A 22,707-nucleotide genomic window follows, 5' to 3' on the forward strand; every position below is an offset into this window, starting at 1 on the left:
AGGCCAGTGTCTGCTAAACAACTTTCGTATTTACACTTTTAATCTAGCTCTTATAGTTAAAGAGTTATGAACATTTGTTTTCTGTATGGTATAACAAATGGATTTTCTGAAAATTAGATCAGGCTGCACTGTTGTTCCTATGGTGGAATTAAGCAGGCAGCTTTTTCTGAGCTGCTCCAGAGTGAATGAGTTAAGGTGTCTGCCTGAGTATTCTGCTCTGAAGGGGTATACACTGCCTGTAGTGTGACTCCCTGTTTTGTGGCAAGCTCCCACACTTGGAGAGCTAGTCTCCACAGCAATTAGGATTTTGTTCCCCCCTGCTTGTTCACATACCATAGAACCATAGTGTTGTCTGTGAACAATTTTAGTGGCCCCTGCTTCAGCGTGTGTTGGAAGGCCTTTAGGGCCAAAAGAATTGCTCTCATCTCTCTGATATTGATATGTTCCTGTTTGATGGAGTCCAGCCAAGTGCCCTGGACTCTTAGGAAACCCACGGCTGCTCCAAAACTCAGATCCGAGCCATCAGTGTACATCTCCTGCACTGGCAAGGGAGCCTGTAAGGGGAGTCCTGAGTTGCAGTTCAATTGATTCAACCACCACTGAATCTCTTTCTTGAGGCAAGGTAAGAAGGGGATTTTGTACTTTACAAGATGAGAGTGCTGTGGCCATATCGACCTTGGGTACCATTGCAGCTTTCTCATGTGGAGCCTTGCCAATGGCAACATGGGAATGGTCGAAGCCATATGACTCAGGAGTCTGAGGTACTGCTTGGTAGTCAAGTCTGTGGCCTGAAGGACACCTTTTGAGGTGGTAGAAAAGCCCTCATGACATCTGTCCTTATCCTGCACCCCAGGAATATTTGGTCCTGAGAGGGGGTTAAGTTGGACTTGGGGTAATTTATCTTGAAGCCCAGTGCTTGCAGGAGTGATATTAGTGTTTGTAGATGGCGTTGCAGGGATTCTGTGCAGTCTGCCTGGATGAGAAGGTCATCTAGGTAAGGGAAAATTTGAATCCCTTGGGTCCTGCAAAAGGCCACCACTGATGCCAAGCACTTGGTGAAGACCCTTGGTGCTACAGAAAGTCCGAAGGGCAAGGCAGAGAATTGAAAATGTGAGAAGGTCACAGAGAAGCTCAGGTATCTCCTGTAATTGGGCCTAATGGGGATGTGCAGGTAGGCATCCTTGATGTTCAAGGTGGCCAAAAACCATGAGAGAAAATCAAAGGGAAGAGGGTCTGCAAAGTGAGCATTAGAAAGGTGGGCACTTGGAGGAACAGATTAAGGTGGGAAAGATCTAGGACTGGTTTTTAGGGGCCATTTTTCCTTGGGACTAGGAAGAGTGTGGAGTAGAATATCTTTCCCTTTTCTGTCATAGGGACAGGTTGAATTGTTCCCTGGGCAATGAGGCTGTCTATAACTGGCTAAAATAATGGAAGCTGTTCTTTGGGGGGCTGTGGAATGCCCCTCAAGGAAGGAGTTGTGATCCAGGTCATGAAATAACCTTTCTGTATAATGGATAAGACCCACCTGTCTGTGGTGATGCTTTTTCAAAAAGGGAGACAGTCAGAGAGCCTTAGGGATAGGGGAATGGAGTCAAGAGTTTTTTTTTCAGGAATGGCAGGTAGTCACAGACTACCTGCCCTGTCCTGAAATTGAGGCTTCTGGGCTGGAGTCTGAGCAGGCCTGGAAAGTGTGATTTACTTCCTGGCAGTCTTTCTGCCCCTGGAAAGAGGAGGGAGAGCAGAATGTTTCCTGATGAATTGGGTTTTTGAGGGGTAGTTCCTATGGAATTTGGGGATAACAGAAACAAACAGATGTTTCAGGTCTTGCAACTCTTTCTCCTTCTGTAGCAGAGTTTTGAATAACTCAGCCACCTTTGTCCCAAAGAGGGCAGAATTATCAAGAGGCACATCCAAACGTTTTGCCCTAATGTCATCAGGTAGGGGCTGAAACCTTAGCTAGGAATATCTTTTCAAGAATAAGATGCAGCAGACCTGGCAGAAGCTTCAGCTGCATTGTAGCTGCACTTAATGGAATGCCTAGTATCCTGAACGGATAAAAATATAAGGTTGGATATCTGAGCCTTGGCAGGAGAGTCTAAAAGGGCAAGGGCATACTTGGACATATGAGTTTGATAATTTATTGCCCTGAATGCCAAGGTAGAGGAGGGTATAGACCTTTTTCCCAAGGCATTCCTTGGCCTTGCTGTCTTTGTCTGTGTGGAGAAGTGAGGAGGATGGAAGGTTCATAGGTAGGTATTAGGCTATTGGCCCTAGGGCCTATATAAGCCTAGCCAAACAGTAGCCTGGCTTTCGCCACCCAAGAAAAGTATTTTCTTGTGCCCCTGTTGAGCAGAGCCACAGAAGTGATTCCCGGGGTGAATTTCCTGTCTCCCATCCAATCATCAAGATTTTTCTTGTAGAATGCTAATGAGGAGCTTTGTTTGATATAGATAGGTAGTTTGTTCCAGAGTATGGGAAGTCTCTGGGACAGGAATCTATGCCTCCAGCATGTTCAGTTTACTGTGGTGACAAGGTTTAGGTCCATAGAGCATGTAGCTCGGAGGGATTTGGATTTCTTTAAGTGGAGCATGTCCAACAGCTCTGGGTTTGACATAGCTTCATATGTTAGGCAGAGAATGGGACTACTCTGAGATGACAGAAGTTCAGAAAAGATATTATGAACTTCTTCAGATGGACTCCCCTGCCCATTCAGCTATACCGCCAGTACTACCAGCATTTCTGGCTGCATTTAATGCAGCATCAGTTAATCCTGATTCTCAGCCTCCTGTACCTCAAAGGCAGATTCTACATGATACCTGAGGGAGCCAAGTTCCTTGTTAAGTGTCCTGCAGCGGACCCTGGCATTGTATCAGTGTCAGATGATAAGGCATATAAACGCCTTCCTAGTGGTCCCCTGCCATAAACAAACTCTACAACAGAAGAAAGAAACTGTTGCAAAAAAAGAGTAAAATCCCATGATTGGAGGAACTCCCTGGTCAGCCTCAGTAAGAAGCTGAGATTCCTCATAAAATCCTGCAAAGCTAGTTACAAAAACAAAATCGCCACTGATTCTAAAGACAACTACAAAGCATTCCATAGCTATGTCAAGAATCTCAATGGCAACACTCAGATCTGCTCTGAGTTGTAGCACAATGACACTAAATATACAGAACCAACTGATATTGCCAACATCCTGGCAGATAGGTTCAGTGCTGACTTTACCCCCCCTCTCACCCCCTAAAGGGCCCATCTCTATACTGGAAGAATGCAAAGCTTCTGTAATCACGGCTGCACAGGTAAAAACCACATTCTCCAAAGCCAAGAACACAGCATCCATGGGACCTGACACCATCCCAGTCTGCGTTCTACACAAACTACAGAACGAACTGACACCCCACCTAAGTACTATGTTCAATCATAGCCTCACCTCAGACTTTGTGCCCACTGAATGGTGCACAGCAACAGTTATTCCACTCCACAAAGGGGGAGCCACCACGGACCCTGGGAACTACCGCCCCATTAGCCTGATGAGCCTGGCCTGCAAGGCTGTGGAATGTATCCTTATAGAACTTATAAACAATGACACTGGTAATCTCCAAACTCTGGACCCCACCCAGTTTGGGTTTATAAAAGGCAGATCATGTCTCCTAAACATGATAAGACTTCTTTGAAGCGGTCACCAAAGTTGTAGATGAGGGTAAGGTGGTTCACACAGCCTATCTAGATCTCACCAAGGCTTTCAACACCATCTCCCACTCTGGAATTATAGATAAACTCACCAAACTAGGTATAAATCCCTATGTCACAAGATGGGTTGTCAACTGGCTCACTGACAGAACCCACATGGATGTGAAAGTAGTAGACTCCAAATCCGACTTCAGACCAGTGACAAGTGGAGTACCACAGGATTCAGTCCTGGGTCCTCTACTGTTTGGTATCTACTTCTCTGAAGTACAGGCTAACACAGAAGGTCTTTGGCTAACGAAGTTTGCAGATGACTGCAAACTAGGAGCCATAATCGAAACTCCTAACAATGTGGACATCCTACAAAAGGGCCTCACTGAGATAGATGCCTGGTGTCAAAGACATGGCCTCAAGCTCGATGTCAAAAAGTGCATTGTCGTCCCTTTTAGTAAAAACTCTGTACCCATGAACTACCACATAGGCGGTAGTCTACTTAACACCGAAAGTGTGGTAAGAGACCTTAGGACACAGGTGGACAGTAGCCTCTCCTTTGATAATCACATTGCCACAGTAGTCAGAAAATCCTTCTACGTGGCACACCTCATCACAAAACGTTTTTCATCCAGGAAAAAAAAGAGGTAATTGTTCCCCTCTACTAGTCACTCATTAGACCCATTATAGAATACAGCTCCCCTTTTGGTATGTACCTCACAAGACATCTACAACAACTGGAAAGGCCACAGAAATACCTCACAAAGAGGATTACCGGCCTCAAATAGGTGCCCAACGCAGACCGTCTCGAAAAACTCCAGCTTTACTCTGTCGCATATCGCCTACTCAAAAGTGATCTCTGCCTAACATACAAAGCTATGTCAAACCCAGAGCTGTTGGACATGCTCCACTTAAAGCAAATCCCAATCCCTCTTAGCTACATGCTCTAGGAACCTAAACTTTGTCACCACAATAAACAGAACATGCTGGAGGGATAGATTCCTATCCCTGAGACTTCCCATACTCTGGAACAAACTGCCTATCTATATCAAACAAAGCTCCTCATTAGCACTCTTCAAGAAAAGTCTTGATGATTGGATAGGAGATAGGAAATTCACCCCGGCGATCACTTCTGTGGCTCTGCTCGACAGGGGCAAAGGAAAATAATTTTCTTGGGTGGCGAAAGCCAGGGTTCCTTTTTGGCTAGGCTTATATAGGCCCTAGGGCCAATAGCCTAGTACCTACCTATGAACCTATGTCTGCCTTACCTCCGAGGACGTGCCTTCCTCTTTGGGTTCTGCGGCTTCCACAACAGTACCCGCTGTGCCCATATCGGCAGCTAACAATCGTTCCTCCAGGCTGACGTCAGCCACAGGAGGGACGTCGGGTGGAGGAGGTGCAGCTATGGATTTAGGCCTAGCACCTTTGGCCTTTTTCTTAAATGACTTGATGGGCTGACTGGACAGCCGCTCCATACCTAAAGCTAAGCACTTAAGGTGCTGATTCTCAAAATAAATGTTCAACGCATGCAAACGGCTGAGTAGGATTTTTGAAATGAAGGCCTGGCAGATGGCGCAAGACTTATGGTCGTGAGTAGGCCCTAAACAAAAAAGGCAAAGCTCAAGGGCGTCTTTATGGGGGATCTGACAACCTCACCTACACCTTCTCTTCCTGGATGACATGAACCTACACAGGCATGCAGTGACCCAAAAGAACAAAACATCCCCAACGAGGTACTTATCTTAGAAATTTTGATCTGACGGCCGGTACGGCAGGAACAGCTGATGTTCAACTGGTGGCAGAGAAGTTCTGAGGTCTGGTACGTGTAGACGTCAGTTTTATGGCCCATGTTCCATTAGCCAACGTCTGACGTCCCAGTACCCTGCAGTGACTAGAAGCTTTTGTATACTGGCCGGACATTCTGGTAGCAAGAGAGGGAAACCCAAGAGTTTGGAATACTGCAACATGAGAATAGAAGGACATCCTAGACGACTGGATGGGTATTCACATATTTACTCCAGGATTGACTGTTATGGTCCTCCTGGGTAAAGGATGTTAGGCCTGAGGATAGTTATAAATGGTCACAAGACTAAATGGTCTTGAAATATGTATGAAAATCCCTTTCTATTATACTACACTCATGAATGAACTTGATAATAATTACTACAACTACTCCTCTGACAAACATGCTAAAAGAAATTACATAAACTTAACAAATTGCTTTACCTTTGCCCTTTTCAGTAAAAGCACAATCCTGTCTTCAGCAGACTGTGCCTCCTCTTCATCTTGTTGTGCCGATTTGAAAATGGAAAAGGCTGAAACCAAAGTAACACAATTATTTAATATTAAAAATTCTCTCTTCTAAATAATGTAGTCTTATAATAAAAACAGCAATATTAATGTACAGCATGAACTCCCATGTATACCTACATTTGTCCCCTAGTATTGAGATCTTTTGTTTGCTTGTAATCACTTATAAATGATAAATTTAAAATATTCACTGAGACAGTAAAGTCCAGGTTTCATAGACATCTCTTCCTAGACATTACCAAAAATCCAATTTTGAGCTGTATATATGTGTCCCTTAGTACAGAGACATTTTATGAACTTATCATTTAAAAATTACACATTAGAAATGTACAGTGAGACAGTAAGGTCCCAAATTCATGATCTGTAAAGTATTCACAGCTTTAGTCCAGAAGAATTAAGTCTATATAATTGAAACTGCTTCAAACTCAACACATAATAATCCTAATCTATACAGACTAGTAATTCAGTGTAGTCACACTTCAACTTTAAAATAAAACTCATCATACTGAACTTGCGACACAAGAATATGTTTGCTTATTGGGTTTTAAAGGATAACAGAATTATTTTATTAAATACTCAACTTCTCTTTTCTTTTTCTCCCTATTTAGAGTTCCTGCTATAAATAAGCAACAATACAGCGTTTAAAATATTTTAAATCAACTGTTTCTCTCCAACAGAATAGTACAGTTTACTGTACTGTGGTGGTTTCACTTTCAAAAGACTTTTATCCCACCATGGAAAAGCTTGCTGCAGTCTACAATTCACTGATGTCATCAAGGCCAATGAATACAGATAGTTTTCTGGCCAATTCTCTCCCCAAACTGACATCACCATGAACATCCTAAAAAACAACCCATTCTGTGATGTCACAGAATACGGAAAGGCTGGAATAGGGAAACAGTACAGGAGTCAAGTCTCCTGCTGTGAGCTGTCAATCACAGCAGGTAACAGTTCAAATTACCCTTAGCACTTTGACAGCTAGGGAAGTTAGGTGAGAAGGGAGATGGGAGAGGAGTCAAAGTTCAGGCTTACAGTAAAAAGCACTTTGAAAGTCTATTCTGTGGCATTTGCACTGCTTGTGTTTTAAGTAGTCATTGAACAGCATGAAATATTACTTAAAACTAACTGACTGAAAGACAGCAGTGTATGCGTGTAAAATCAATGCAGTGACAGGCGTTTTAGGAAGAAAGAGACCTGCATGATGTAATTTTTTTACAGGCAAGCACTGCATTATGTGATCTACAAATAAAATAAAAACCAGGATACAGAACTCGACCAGGAAACAACAAATGAACAAGAGTAAAAACAAGGTGGAGTCCCTACAAGGTAGAAAAACAAAACTCCAAGTAAAACAAATACTGTTTAATAGGTGAGCACTTTCACAGTTAACAACCACTTCATCAGGCAACACAGTAACAAAATTGCAGAAGACTCTAGAAGGGGGACATAAGGAATAAAACAGAAGCTTGCGAGCAAATATGGACTTTGTTTTTTTAAAGCTGATACATTTCCAGGTATCAATGATATGGTCTCACTTAAGCCATTTTTGCGTCAGAGACCATTGGAGTACTGCTTTTAAATGTATGTTTTACTTTAAGAATTTTGTTGTCTTAACTGAATTTTGGTAATTGAGAGAGGTTTCTTATTGGTCAATGTACTGTACAAGAGCTTTTGAATTTTGTCACTGTGTTGTCTGATGAAGCAGTTGTTAACCGTGAAAGCGCTGACCTATTAAACAGTATCTGTTTTACTTGGGAGTTTGTTTTTCTGCCTTGCAGGGACTCCACCTTGTTTTTACCTTTGTTCATTTGTTGTTTCCTGGTCGAGTTCCGTATCCTGGTTTTTATTTTATTTGTAGTTCGCTAATTTATTTCTTGTAATTTGAACTTGGAGCATGACAGAGGGAATAAATGTGGAGTTGGCTTGTAACCCTGTCGTTAATAACCATAGAATGAGAATGGATCGATTGGAAAGAATCTTATCTGTGAAAGTGAATCCCCTTTTGAATGCTGTAGCCGAGGTGAATACATCTACAACTGAAGGAGAAGAGAGATAGGCAGTATTTGAGATGAAGTTCAAGAACCTGGAGAACAAGGTTTACAGATTCAAACGTCTACAATGGCAAAGGCTTCATGTGGAAGTCGAATTACACCATAAAGTAATACCGAGAGATCTTCGCATACTACTTATAGAGATACATATCCTAAGTTGTTAAAAGAATAGAAAAATCTGAATATGAGACTTAGTTATGATCACATGCAGTTGCTTATAGACTTTTTTCTACCTCAAAAAAAAACTTTACTTGAGGTGATAAAAGAGCTACAGACTGAGATTACGACTCGTTTCTCTGTGGATATCATACAAGATAACCTTGACATAACTGCATGAGAATTTGGCAGCTTATGAAAAGAGACTGCAAGTGACTAAAACTAAGAAATTGCAAAGGGACATTAATGATTTCAGACTTGGTGCAGTTTTGCTTGGTCGAGGCAATCTACCAATCATAATGCTGTACCTGTCGATCAACCTATTATAAGAAGACTCACTGATGCGAGTACCACCCATGAGATGGTATTAGAAGCCGTCAATCAAGTCACGCTGCCTGGAGGTGAACCTATTATGGGAGACGCAGTCGATGGAGGGATGGCACAAGAGGTGACATCAGCGTTGCGAGCTACTATTCCTTCTAATACGCCTGTGTCAGTAGATACAGGTGATTCTAGGGCATCAACTAGCTTTTTTACTTGCGATAAAAGGACTGTTGGCTCAGGATCATTAGAAGCATCCATGAGTATGGCCGCTGGGACCCCTTATAGGTTCATAGGCTGGTACTAGGCTATCGGCCCTAGGGCCTATACAAGCCTAGCCATAACAATTCGCTGGCTTTTTCTTCCCACACTATTTACTTCCCTGGACCCCTGTCTAGCAGGGCGACTGATGTGAGCCCTGGGGTGAATTTCCTTTCTCCCATCCAGTCATCAAGGTTCCTTTTGAAGAGGGCCAAAGAGGTGCTCAGCTTGATATGTATGGGCAGTCTATTCCGGAGTCTCTGGGTCAGGAACCTATCCCTCCCGCATGTTTTGTTTATTGTGATGACAAGGTTTAGATCCCTGGAGTGTGTGGCTCTGAGCGATTGGGATTTCTTTAAATGTAGCATGTCCAGCAGCTCTGGGTTTGATATGGCCTTGTATGTTAAGCAGAGATCGCCTTGGAGTAGATGATATGCAACAGAGTATAGCTGGAGTTTTTTAAAGCGGTCAGCATACGGCATCTGCTTTAGGCCTGTGATTCTTTTAGTGAGGTATTTCTGTGGCCTTTCCAGTTGTTGCAGATGTCTTGAGAGGTACATACCAAATGGGGCATTGTATTCTATAATGGGTCTAATGAGGGATGAGTACAGTGGGACAATGACCTCCTTTTTTCTGGATGAAAAGCCCTTAGTGATGAGGTGTGCCACATAGTAGGATTTCCTGACTGTTGTGGCGATGTGGTTAATGAAGGTGAGACCACTGTCCACCTGTGTCCCTAAGTCTCTTATCACACTTTCGATGTTTAGTGTACTGCTACCTATGTGGTAATTCACGGGTGCATGTTTTTTCCCAAAGGGGATAACTATACATTTCTTGGCATTGAGCTTGAGCCCATGGCTCTGGCACCAAGCATCTGTTTCTGTAAGGCCCTTTTGTAGAGTATCCACATCATTTGGGGATTCAATAATGGCTCCCAGTTTGCAGTCATCTGCGAACTTTGTTAGCCAGAGTCCCTTAGTGTTGGCCTGTACTTCAGAGAAGTAGATGCCAAACAAGAGAGGTTCCAGGACTGAACCCTGAGGTACTCCACTTGTCACGAGCTGGATTTGGAGTCAGCTACTTATACAGTGTGGATTCTGTCAGTAAGCCAGTTGGCAACCCATCGAGTGATGTAGGGATTAATGCCCAGCTTAGTAAGTTTATCTATGATTCCAGAGTGGGGGATGGTGTCAAAGGCCTTGGCTAGGTCCAGATAGGCTGTGTGGACTGCCTTACCCTCGTCCATGGCTCTGAAGACTGATTCGAAGAAGTCAATCAGGTTCAGGAGACAAGATCAGCCCTTCACGAACCCAAACTGGGTGGGGGTCCAGTGTTTTAAGGTTGCCAATGTCTTTGTTTATAAGATCTAAGATAATACGCTCCATGGCTTGCAGATCAAGCTCATCAGACTGATGGGGCGGTAGTTCCTGGGATCCAAGGTGGATCCCCCTTGTGGAGTGGGATAACTGTAGCTGTGCGCCACTCAGTGGGCATGAAGCCTGAGGTGAGGGTATGATTAAACATGACACTTCGGTGAGGTGCCAGTTCATTTTGTAGTTCATGTTGTACACTGCACGGGATGTCATCTGGTCCCATGGGGTCTGTATTCTTAGCTTTGGAGAGTGCATTTTTACCTGTGTGGCCATTATTACCAGAATTTGGCAATCTTCCGGTATTGAGCTGGGCCATTTAGGGGGTGAGAGGGGGGTGAAGTTGGCACAGAATCGATCTGCCAGGATATTGGCAATATCCTTGGGATAAGTATATTTAATGCCATTCTGTTGTAGCTCAGAGCAGATCTGAGCATTGCCATTTAGATTCTTGACATAGTTATAGAATGCCTTGTGGTTGTCTTTGTCCCTTTTAAGGGACATAACCTTTTTCCATTGCCAGAGCCTCTGCCCATAAAACAGGGACAATGGAATGGATGGTTGCAGAGCAGAAGGAAGAGAGGATGCATTCACCAACCACAAAAAACAGAGTCGGGTGGTGCACAGAAACACCTGCAGCACAGTAAGAATGACTTGGTGATTAACCTTTCTTGTTTACAATTGACTGAATCACAGTATTCAGTATTAAATAAGGGACTTTTGTTCATACCTTCCAGGATGTCGGACATGCTAGATGTGCTTTTGAACTTAAAAATGTTTGTTAGGGACTTAACACTGTTTGTTGATTTTTCTAAATTAAGTACATCTTGCAGCTATCTGCCTTTTAAAAAAAACTAGCACTTATGTACCTAAGATTCATCCAACAGTAGAGGCTTTCTGTAATGTTTGTGAAGATGAGATTTGGAGTTGCTTTAAAAGAAAGCACAAGTGTGCATATTTTAATCTAAGTAAAGCTCAGTGTGAAGCACTTGTTGAACTGAAGAATATTAGAACTGTTGAATTCCATCCAGCAGATAAAGGGGGAGGGATTGTACTGTTTAATAGGGATATGTACTGTAGGAATAGGACTAATTTACTTAGTGACCATTTTTGTTACTATTAATAGCAGGATGGTTAAAGCGCTAATAGAGAAAGTGTTGTTTTTGGTGCTTGATCTGCTAATCACTGGGGCTATACAGGTGGATTTAAGTATTTTAGAGTTGAAACCCCTACTATTCCCATGATTTATGGACTACCAAAAGTCCAGAAGAATTTGTTTGACTCACCCATGCATCCCATACTTTCTGGGAGAGGGTGAGTCACTGAACCCCTGTCAATTTTCACTGAGAAGATGTTATGTCCTATAGTAGACAAATGGCCCACCATATTGAGAGAGACAAAAAAGTTTTGGTAGATCTTTATAGGGGGACCAGAGGCTTAGATCCTGGGAAGGAGGTGTTTTTAGTAACACTACATATAAGATTGTTGTTACAGTTATCCCCAATGATTGAGGGATAGAGAACATCAAGAGAATTGTTGAAAGGTAAGCATTATTCTAGTGACAAAGTAAATCTGATATACGGATTGATTGAGATTATTTTAGAAAATAATGTTTTTATTTTTGGTAAAGAGTATTATCTCCAGAAGGTTGGCGTGGCTATAGGCACAGCTTGTGCCAATAGCTACGTCAGCCTTGCATTAGCTAAATGGGAGACAGAGATATTTTTACTAATACCTCATCCATTATTTGGTATAAGTGGTTTGTGGATGATGTCTTCCTGCTTTGGAAGGAAAATGAAGGAAGTTTACTTGCTTTTATAGAGTATCTGCATACCACTACCACTTTTTAAGTTTTCGTATGCTTATTCTGTGGGAGAGATTTGTTTTTTGGATGTTAAAGTCCATAGATCTGCTCTGGGTGTTTTTAAGATGGGTCTCTATAGAAAAGAAGTTAGGAAAAACACATTGCTGCAGAGAGAGAGAGAATGCACCATTGCCACATCCCTAGGAATGTCCTGTCTGGGCAGTTCCTTAGGATGATGAGGCTTCACAATGATGACGAAGGGCTATCTGATGCCTTTAGTAAACTTAAAGTGGATTTCTTGAATAGGGGTTACAAGGAGAAAGAAATTGATGAATGCATACAGTCTGCTTTTAATGAGAGAGATACAAGAGGTAGACCATTTTTTTTCTGAAGACCGGATTCCAATGAGACCCCTCAAGTACATGTAAATGGAAGGAAAGTTAGGTTTACATTGACTTTCTTTAGTGATGTGGATATATTTTGTAACATTATTAAGGGAAACTGGAATATCTTATATGCTAATAATGAGCTTAGAGACAGTAACAGACAGACCGAGTTTCTCAATCAATCAAGAGGCAACTATGTTATAAAAAGGATCAGGAACCAGTTATAGACTCACAGAGAGTAGGGACTTTTCCATGTAGGCACTGTGGAGCTTGTAAATTCATTTTTACTGGGTCTAGTTTTCTTGCACCCTACACATGGCTGCTATGTAGATTTCTCCTTCTATGCTGATTGCATCACCAGGAATATAGTGTATTATACCTTTTGTGCTTTATGCCGTGCCTACTATGTTGGCAAAACTAACCGCTCACTTAGGGAGCAGGTACTTTAACACATAAGGGATATTAGGAATAATAAAAGTACTAGTGCTTTGGCGAAGCATGTTGAGTTAAATGATAAACAGAATCAGTTTAGGTTTTTTGTCTTAGAAATACTTGCAGAAGACTCTAGAAGGGGGGACATAAGGAATAAAACGGAAGCTTGCAAGCAAAAATTTTTTTTTTCAAGCTCATACATTTCCTGGTATCAATGATATGGTCTCACTTAAGCCTTTTTTGCGTCAGAGACCAGTGAAGCATTGATTTTAAATGTATTTTTACTTTCAAAAATTTTTTGTCTTAATTGAATTTTGCTAATTGAGAGAAGTTCCTTATTTATCAATGCACTGTACAAGAGCTTTTGAATTTTGTCACTGTGTTGTCTGATGAAGTGGTTGTTAACCGTGAAAAGCGCTCACCTATTAAACATAATTTGTTTTACTTGGAGTTTGTTTTTCTGCCTTGTAGGGAATCCACCTTGTTTTTACTGCATTGTGGGATACCTAGAGGCAGACTAAACAATCTGGATCACTTCAAAATGTTAGACCCCATGTTGTCAGACTCAGAAACCTTGTATAAAAATATTTAAAAACCTGTAAATAGTCCCAGAGTGGTGTTAAAATGTAGAAAATACCAAACCATGATGAAATAAACATGTTTTTATGAGTCTGTGGGTGTAGTTCTCCTTTAAACATCACTAAACTTTTTTGTGTACCTTTGTTACAACCACTTTTAACAGTGCAAATGTTCCATGTTATCTCACTCCTGGGCAGCCATTACTTGGCAATCAATGGCACAACACCTGGGGGTCTTTGGAGTATTACTGCAGTAGTATATCTTAACATTTCTTTTATATTATATGAATTGAAGGTGCAAAAATATAACTTTTGCCATGCTCAAATCAAAATGACTTATGTTAGTGTCAGAACATCTTTTTAAACATCTTTATTAGATTACCACATTTTAAGCTATAAGATGAGTATACATGTTTTCTTTTTAACAATTTTTATTCATGCTTGTTATTGTGTACTGACTTTTTTCTGGGAGTAGGATAGCTTAGTTAACTGACTAATACATTTATAGTAGACAGCATATATAAGGACAAGATATAAGAAATAAAAATTACACTAAGATTGCTAATCATTGTCACATGTTATTCATTGTTTCATATTCTTAACTGATAAAGTTATACGTTATTGAAGGGCACTGAGTGAAATGTCATGGTCAGACAGAAAAAATGCATTGTCAATGTTAAAATAGTACAGCACTGTATACTGCAGATAGTTGTTTGCTATTAATTATGAAAATATGCAACATTTCTGTCTACAATGATATTTCCAAAACCAGGTGACTTACAAGCATTTTACTGGCATCAGATGAAAAAGAAGATGATGTTAAGAAAGTGCCATTGCTATTTTCACAGTAAGTTGTATATCTTGAGCGATATTCTGGTTTATCCATAATGTTAATAATACAATAAGTAAAACTTTACATGTTTATCTAAATATCTCAATAAACAAGTACCCAGAAAATAATTAATTGCCATCATGTAAACGTTTATGTCTGGCTGCTGAAAAAGGGCTCTGACACTTTATATCTAGATTATACAATTTCCAAGATATGAAAAGTTGTTTGCAAAACTTTAGAGAAAAAAAATATTTTTGGGTTTGTTTGCATCATAATATATTCCAGTGCTGATGTACAACCATGACTGCGCTGACAATTATAATTGTAAAAACAGACTTTTATTATACTTCTCTTCAGTCAGAATCATATGCCCCATAACTAGTCTTCAGCAATACCTGAATAGTTTTACTAGCATCTCCCAGCCATATGCATAGTGCTGTGACACTACTCACACCGCCGCTATATTTTTAGTATTACATTATAATCATATACATATATATAATTATCTATGAACCTGCTTTACACATTTCTTTTACGTTATATGAATTGAAGATGCAAAGATACAACTTCTGTCATGCTCAAATCAAAATGACTTACATTAGCATCAGAACATCTTGTTTAAACAACTTTCAACATCTCCAATAGTATTAACATTTTCTGCCCTACCTAGTTCCTGCCTTCACACCCATTTCTTTTTATTTCTAAGCACTAATCACATGATCTATTATATACCTGACAAGCCCAAAATACACCTGTTCAAATGTTCAACATCTATTAATGGATAGATATATTTTATACTCTAATTGTGGGCTTTATTTCATATAAATGTAATCTAATCAGCAAATGTATGCATAATTGTTACTGAATGTCTGTTTAAAAATGTTTGTAACATGTTGGAACTCATCTTCCCGGGCCTCCACCGAAAAGGGATGTTTGACTAAACCCAGTAAACTCAAGCAAAATAAATAAATAACTGTTTTAGTAAATAATATTACTGCATGTAACTCCTTAACAGCATTTATAATTCACAAGATATTTATACTTGTTAGGCTTACACTTTTTCGTTTGCTTTTTGGAAGTGGTCAGGAAATAAGTCAGGTATCAAACAATGTGTGCAAGTTAGAGGACTTCCAAGATAGCTGCACATTGAGTAAAGTACAGTTTTGTACCTACCATAAATGTAGATGTTCGAAGATCCACATTGCTGCAGTCCTTACACTTGGGTAGTCCGCTGTCCTCGGTCGGCCCGAATATCAAAGTATAAGGCTGACGTCGGTCAGGGTGCATTTGACTGACATCACGACGTCAGGGTACAAATGCGCATGACCGACGTCATATCCTCAGTCTTTTCTTGCCCCAGATGTCAGAAGACCCTAAAAATAAAGGTCAAAACCAAAAGACAGCAAACAACCAACCAACCTTGCACTAACTATATGTACAATATATACAATATACACAAAATGTACAACCCAACCCACACAACCGCCTCTAACTACAGAGGGGAAGGAGGGAGGGTAAATTGGACTGCAGCAATGTGGATCTTCGAACATCTACATTTATGGTAGGTACAAAACTGTACTATGTTCTTCATCTCACATTGCTGCAGTCCTTACACTTGGGTAGAATCCCAAAGCAGAGGTAAGGGAGGATGGCCAAATTATAAGGAAGCAGGAGCTGCCAAAATGCCCTGCAAAACAGCAGTGGCAAAACCAGCCCTGGACTTAGAGTAAAGTGGCAGGTGATAATGCCTAGAGAAAGTATGCACAGAACTCCAAGTAGCTGCCTCCAAAATATCCTTGGTTGCCACTCCCCTCAAAAAAGCTGTTGAAGTGGCAGTAGCCCTAGTGGAATGAGGCCTAATCCCAGCTGGAATCTCCTTGCCATGATGGGAATAACAGAAAGCAATGCAAAACCCAATCCACTTAGAAATAGTTTGTTTTGATACAGGCTTGCCCTGAGAACTCAAAGCAAAAGAAACAAACAACTGCTGAGACTGCCTGAACCCTTTAGTTCTGTCCAAATAATAACGCAACTGCCTGTGGACATCTAAAGTGTGCAAAATCTTTTCCCCTTTATTTTGGGGATTTGCATAAAAAGTAGGCAAATGAATAGTTTGGTTTAAAGCCACACTAGAAACCACCTTAGGCATAAAGGAAGGATTAGTACGTAATGATACCCTATCCTTATGGAAAATCAAGAAAGGCTCAACTGCCATAAGGGCCTGTAATTCAGAAACCCTTCTTGCAGAGGTAATGGCCAACAAAAAAGCAGTCTTCCATGATAAATATTTCAACTCAGCAGTAGCAGCAGGCTCAAAAGGTTGTAGAGTGAGTTTCTCCAACACAAAATTGAGATCCCAAGCAGGAGTAGGAGCTCTTCGTGGGGGTCTTATATTCTTTGCCCCTCTAAGAAATTGCTTGAACAAAGGATGAGAAAACAATGGTGGGTTGCAATCATAGTGAGCTGAAATTGCTGCAGCATGAACTTTAATAGAAGAGAAAGACAAACCTCTGTCCAGTAACTCAGTAAGATATTGAAGAGCCACACACAAATTAGGCTCAGAAACATCAAAATCTTTTGCTGCACTCCAAAACAAAATCTCTTCCATTTGTCTGCGTACACTTTCCTTGTACTAGGCCTCCTAGCTTCCAAAATAACATTCAAAACTTGCTGAGGAAGTGGAGGCCCACTATGGTTCAAAACAGAATATGCCAGGCTGTTAGGTGCAGAGAGTGAAGCTTGACATTTAGCAAATGGCTGTCCTCCTGCGACAACAGGTGTGGAATTGAAGGCAAAGGCCATGGAGGCTTCCGTACCAGACTTCTCAGTAATGGGTACCAGTGTTGTCGAGGCCAATCCGGAGCTATTAAAATCATCCTTGGCTTGTCCTGTCTGACCTTTAGAAGTACCTTTGGGAGGAGAGGCAGAGGTGGAAAGGCATACACATGAAGATTGCTCCAATTGAAAGAAAGAGCATCCACTTTCCAAGCTGTGGGATGAAACCTTTTTGTGCAAAACTTTGGCAGCTGATGGTTTAGTGGAGAAGCGAACAGATCTATGTCTGGAGTTCCCCATGACACTGTCAATTTCTGAAATACATGAGGATCCAATTTCCACTCGTGGGGATCCATAATTCGTCTGCTCAACACATCTGCTAAGGAGTTCTGTGCTCCTGGCAGAAACCTTGCCTGAAGATTGAGCTGAAAACTGAGAGCAGTCTCCCACAAAATCATTGCTTGCCTGCATAGAGGATAAGAATGCGTTCCCCCTTGCTTGTTGATGTACCACATGACAGTTGTGTTGTCTGTTAGAATCAACACCTGCCCTGGAAGAAGTAATTCCTTGAAAGCAATTAATGCAAACTGGACTGCCAACATCTCCTTCATGTTGATATGTAGATGTTGTAGTCTGACAGGCCACTTGTTTTGTATCCACTTTCCATTTAGATGAGCTCCCCAAGCTTTGTCTGAGGCATCTGTCGTTAAAATCTGACTCGCCTCTGGCCGGGTCACAGAGAGTCCCTTGTTTAGGTGACATTCCTGAGCCCACCACAAAAATTCCTTTTGAATGCAAGGTATTATTTGAATGACAGTGTCTAGATCCTGGCAGTGCTGCGTCCATACATTTTTGAGATACCATTGTAGCTTCCTCATATGCAGTTTGGCATTGGGAAGCACCAGAATACAAGATGCCATGAACCCTAAGGCTTGAAGGACTGTCCTTGCAGTCAGCCCAGACTGATGAGATAGTTGATGGAAGTAAAGGGATAGACTCTTTTGTTTGTCCGGGGTTAAAAGGCCATCTGGGATGCTGTATTCAGTCTCACACCCAGAAAGCACATGTCTTGAGAGGGTACTAGACTGGACTTTATTTCGTTCACAGAATACCCTAGGCATCTTAGCACTGCTATCACATATTCCAAATGATGAAGAAGCTCTTCTCTTCCTTGAGCCAGAATTAGGCAGTCGTCCAAATAAGGATAGATCTGTATTCCTTTTAGTCTGAAGAAAGCTATCACTGGAGCCAGAACTTTCGTGAACACTCTGGGCGCAGTAGATAAGCCAAAGGGCAATGCAGAGAACTGATAGAGAGAAGTCCCAGCTCGAAAACGCAGATACTTTCTGCAACTTAGCCTCCTTGAGATCCAAAGTTACCATCCAATGATCTTTGCCCAGCAGAGGTAAAAGCTGCTGCAACGTCAACATTTTGAACTTGGGAATGTCCAGATAAGTGTTGAGGATAGATAAATCCAAAATTGGTCTCCACGTGTTCCCCTTCTTTGGTACTAGGAACAGGCGAGAAAAAAATCCTAGGCCCACTTCTGGCAGAGGGACCGGCTGTATGGCCCCTAGTTGGAGCAACAGAGAAACCTGTTTGTGAGCCTCTTTTCTTTGTGGAGGAGGAACGTCTGGCATGCCTTTGAAAGGAGGCAAGGTATGGAAATAAAACCTGTAGCCGTGGTGTATGATATCCAATACCCATCTGTCCTGGGTAATTAAACTCCAATTTTCTTTGAAAAGTGCCAACCTTCCTCCCAAAGGTGCTGCCAGACGAGCAGGCTCTGGCAGCTGAAAAGGTAGGTCATTGGGTCTGCTTACGAAAGGACTGACCCCTGCCCTCACCCGAAGCCTGTGCAGGAGAACTCCCTGTTCTAGGCCTGAAAGAGCCCTGGGCTCTGCCCTTACCACGTCTAGATCTACCCCTAGACTGTGAATCATAAGAAGGATACGTCCACCCTTTAGTAGGCCAATTTCTACTAAACTTTGGAGGCTGGACCTGCAAAAAATCTTTAACAGTCTGCATAGACTTAACCTTGTCTTCCATTTTCTTTAAAACTGTCTCAACAGGAGGACCAAACAACACGTCAGATTGTAAAGGAGCATCTAAAATCCTTGTTTTAACATGTTCAGACAAATTCTGATCCCTCAGCCAGGCGTGCCTGCGAAGAACTGACCCAGTGGCAGCCACCCTAGACGAGGCCTGTACAGCATCAAAACCACATTGCAAAGAATGCTTACCCACCTGTTCAGAAACATGCACTAAATCTTGCAACTCCTTACAATCAATACCTACTGCCAGAGCATCAACCTTAGACTTCAATTGTGAAAGGAGATAATTTTGGTATTTCAACATGTGAAACTGGCAATTCAGAGCCCTCATAGCAAGAGTGGAAGAAGTATAGACTTTCTTTCCCCATCTATCCAAGGCCCTAGCCTCCTTGTATGCAGGAACCGGATTCTTAACAACAGAAGCCTTAACACCTTTAGGCCCCTGGCTAACAGTTTCTGGGTCTGCCCTAGGACTCTTAAAAAGATACTTATGAGCTTCAGGCACCCTGTAATACCTATCCGGCTTAACAGGAGCAGGAGGCAAAGAATCAGGATTAAGAGAAGCTTCTGTAAAAACATCTTCCACTACATCCAAAACAGGAGGTATAGCCAAAGGCCTATGTTGGGGTAAAAACAGAAATTCCCTAAGCCTTTTCCTGGAATCAGAGAAGTCCTGACCTTCCCACTTAAAATGCTCCCTCATGGAATGAAGAGTTTCTGAAAAAGAAAAATCCTCAGGAGGAGTAGCAGAAGGAGTAGAATCATCCACATCAGAATCAGAATAAGGAGAGTACTCCTGCAAGTCTTCAGCCGAAGACTCTGAAACATCTGAAGCCTGCTCAAAACCCCCCAGCTCAGGCTCCACCCTAGGTCTCTTATCAGGAGGGGGCATAGAACCCCTAATCAAAGTAATCAAATCTTCTGCCATTTTAAGCATATGCTTCCTGGGCACAGTACCTGAAGAGCTAGGGGTAACACCAACTGAAGCTAAACCTGGCCTGCCCCTGGGGGAAGCCTTTGAAACAGAAGGAGAGGGCCTAGCCACCTTAGGAAGGGAGGGGAGTATAGTAAGATGAGAAGCCCCCTCAGCCTGAGTAGTCTCCTGAGAGGCCACATCTTGCAATAATAAGGTCTCACCCTGGGAACACAAAGAAACCTCCGGTGGAGCCACCGGCTCCACCGACACCTCTAAAGAACCGGCGTCTGGTACAGACGGTTCTTCTAGCCTAGGCTTAACTGCCTTGTCCTTGCGCTTCTTCGAAGAAGCGGGCCGGAGCATCCGGCGGCATTTTATAGTTGCACCGCTTCCCAAAGACTAACCTTGCACAATCCAACCTTCTCTTTATAGTGCTTATTAAATCTAGCACAAGAGCGACAGCCAACAACGTCGTGCTCAGGCCCTAAGCAAGGAATACACAAAGTATGATAATCTCTATGCGGTATCTGTTTCCCACAAGAAATGCAATTATTAACTTTTTCTGACATCCGGTAAATGACTGAGGCAAGAAAAAACTAAAATATTCCCCAACGGGGTACTTAGCCAACTTTGAACTCGGTCTGAAACTTCTAAATCGAAAAATCTCAGAACGCCAACCGGCACTTGCAATACTGCTTCTGCATCGGACCATGCGGCAAAAAAGACTGGGGATATGACGTCGGTCATGCGCATTTGTACCCTGACGTCGTGATGTCAGTCAAATGCGCCCTGACCGACGTCAGCTTTATACTTTGATATTCGGGCCGACCGAGGACAGCGGACTACCCAAGTGTAAGGACTGCAGCAATGTGAGATGAAGAACATCAGCTTATTTCTAGTTCTTTCCCAGTGTGAAAACAGAAACTCAGCAGAGAAGGTCAGTAGACTTGCGTTTATAGGTAAATTTCAGTAACTGAAGACCTGGAAAAAATCAGCTACAAAAAGTGAGGAAGAAACATTGAATGGGGGAAGTTCTACAGCTGTTCAGCAAAATGCAATGCAATCTTCAGACATGACTTCCAATAACCTACAGGAAGACAACTGCATACAGACCTAGTTAAAACAAACAAAAAAAAACAACACTGATGGAGTATATCAATAAAAACAAAAAAGGCTGGAAAATGGAAGAAGCTTTAAACAGATATTCAGATGAGATGATAAAGTTGCAAAATCAGAGGCTGAAATGAAGAAAAGGCTGCCTGAATAGGAGACTGCTCAGGAAGAGGTGTTTCAAAAAATAATAGAATTAGAGGACAGAGCACACAGGGAAAACCTGAAGGTTTCAGCTATACCACAGAAGCTGGAAGAAACAGACTGCATAATTTTTTATGAAAGCACAAATAAGCAATTGGACTGGTATTCCACAGTAGGAGCTGTTAGTTGAAAGGACACATTGTGTGTGTATTCTCCTAACCTGGCTATAAGAAAGCACCCTAGATCTTTAATAATAAAGATGCAATCCTACCAGCAGAAGGAGTTGATTCTGACAAAACTGTGGCAGAACAACAAAGTACTAAAAGTGAGACAGCAGAGTGTTTGTGGAAAATGATTACTCATTGCACACCAGACAGAAGAAGAGCTAATTTATTCCACTTTTCAGGGAATGTCAAGATGCAGGTGTAAGATTCAAACTACTGTACTCAGCTGTCTTTAAGGTATACTTCCCTGGAGGGACAAAATCATTTTTGATGAAATATATGCTAAGAAGGAAATACAAGTTTGTCCAACAAAAAGTAAGCTGTGAAAGAGAAGGAGATTATACTTCTTGTTCTTCTGGTAATAAAGACCACAGAGGGCTGTACCTGTGAAACCTTTTCAAATTGTTCAATGGAAAATGCTGGAGAGAAGGAAGGAAGCACAAGAGTACACTACAAGAATCAAGAGTACATTGGAAATGAAGCAGAGACAGGATTTTGGAGATGAACATTAATAAACCCAGTAACTTAATATGGGGTTACAATGCAATAGTTATATTTGTGAAATATGACAGTACAGGAAAATCTGGAAACATTGGACTTTTTCAGAATTTCTTGGACTTGTGGGGGACTCTAAAGCATATGCCCTACTTCATGTCATTAATGTTCGGAAAAATGTTTTGGGGAGGGGAAAAGGAGGGAGAAAGTTTGTAAGTAAATATTTCTTTATGTGGTATATGGTTTTCTTTAAGAGAGAGCAATTAAATGAAAAAAACATTGAATATTACGATGCTTTTTTCCAGCACATACATTTATGCTCAGCAACAATTCTGCAGCTGGTCTTCATGTTTCCATGGAAACAATCTGATAAAGGAAAAGTGGCTACATGGTTCTCATGTCTCCATGGAGACAATATGATAAAGAGAAACTGGCTACAGTCTGGTAGAAAGTGACTGGCTGGGGGGGGGGGGGAAGAGAAATTGGCTAGGAGACAGTGTTATCTGAAAGCATTCGGGGGTTTTCCCCAAGGTAGATAATGTTCTCTGAAAGCATTCAGGGGCTTTCCCAAGGTAGCTAATGTTGTCTGAAATCATTCAGGGGCTTTCCCAGCTGGGAGAGTTATAAAGATAAGACAAACCCAGTCAGCAGTTAGTAGAAGCAAAGGCTGCACCATGCGTCTTAGCATGGATAACCTTTCTTTTAGGTTAACTGAAGTCAGTGAGTGTGGCTGTCAGTTTGGGACTTTTGCTCCTATTAGAAGGGTAAAACTTCAATATTTGAAGATGTACATAATTTTGTGTGTTAGTATTA

The 22,707-nt window shown here is 41.7% G+C and overlaps 1 protein-coding gene across 2 annotated transcripts in view; it reads right to left on the reverse strand.

Moving 5' to 3' along the window:
• TTC19 (tetratricopeptide repeat domain 19) overlaps window positions 1-22,707 on the reverse strand; it is a 700,715-nt gene that overhangs the window by 556,588 nt on the left and 121,420 nt on the right. For both annotated transcript variants that reach the window (XM_044067578.1, XM_044067577.1), the window contains exon 2: window positions 5,902-5,990. In XM_044067578.1, coding sequence (XP_043923513.1) covers window positions 5,902-5,990 — 89 coding nt within the window. The remainder of the gene's footprint in view (window positions 1-5,901; window positions 5,991-22,707) is intronic.

This window comes from Protopterus annectens, chromosome 3.part1 (genome assembly GCF_019279795.1).
Source record: "Protopterus annectens isolate FY-2018-M chromosome 3.part1, PAN1.0, whole genome shotgun sequence".
Taxonomy (NCBI): Eukaryota; Metazoa; Chordata; order Ceratodontiformes; family Protopteridae; genus Protopterus; species Protopterus annectens.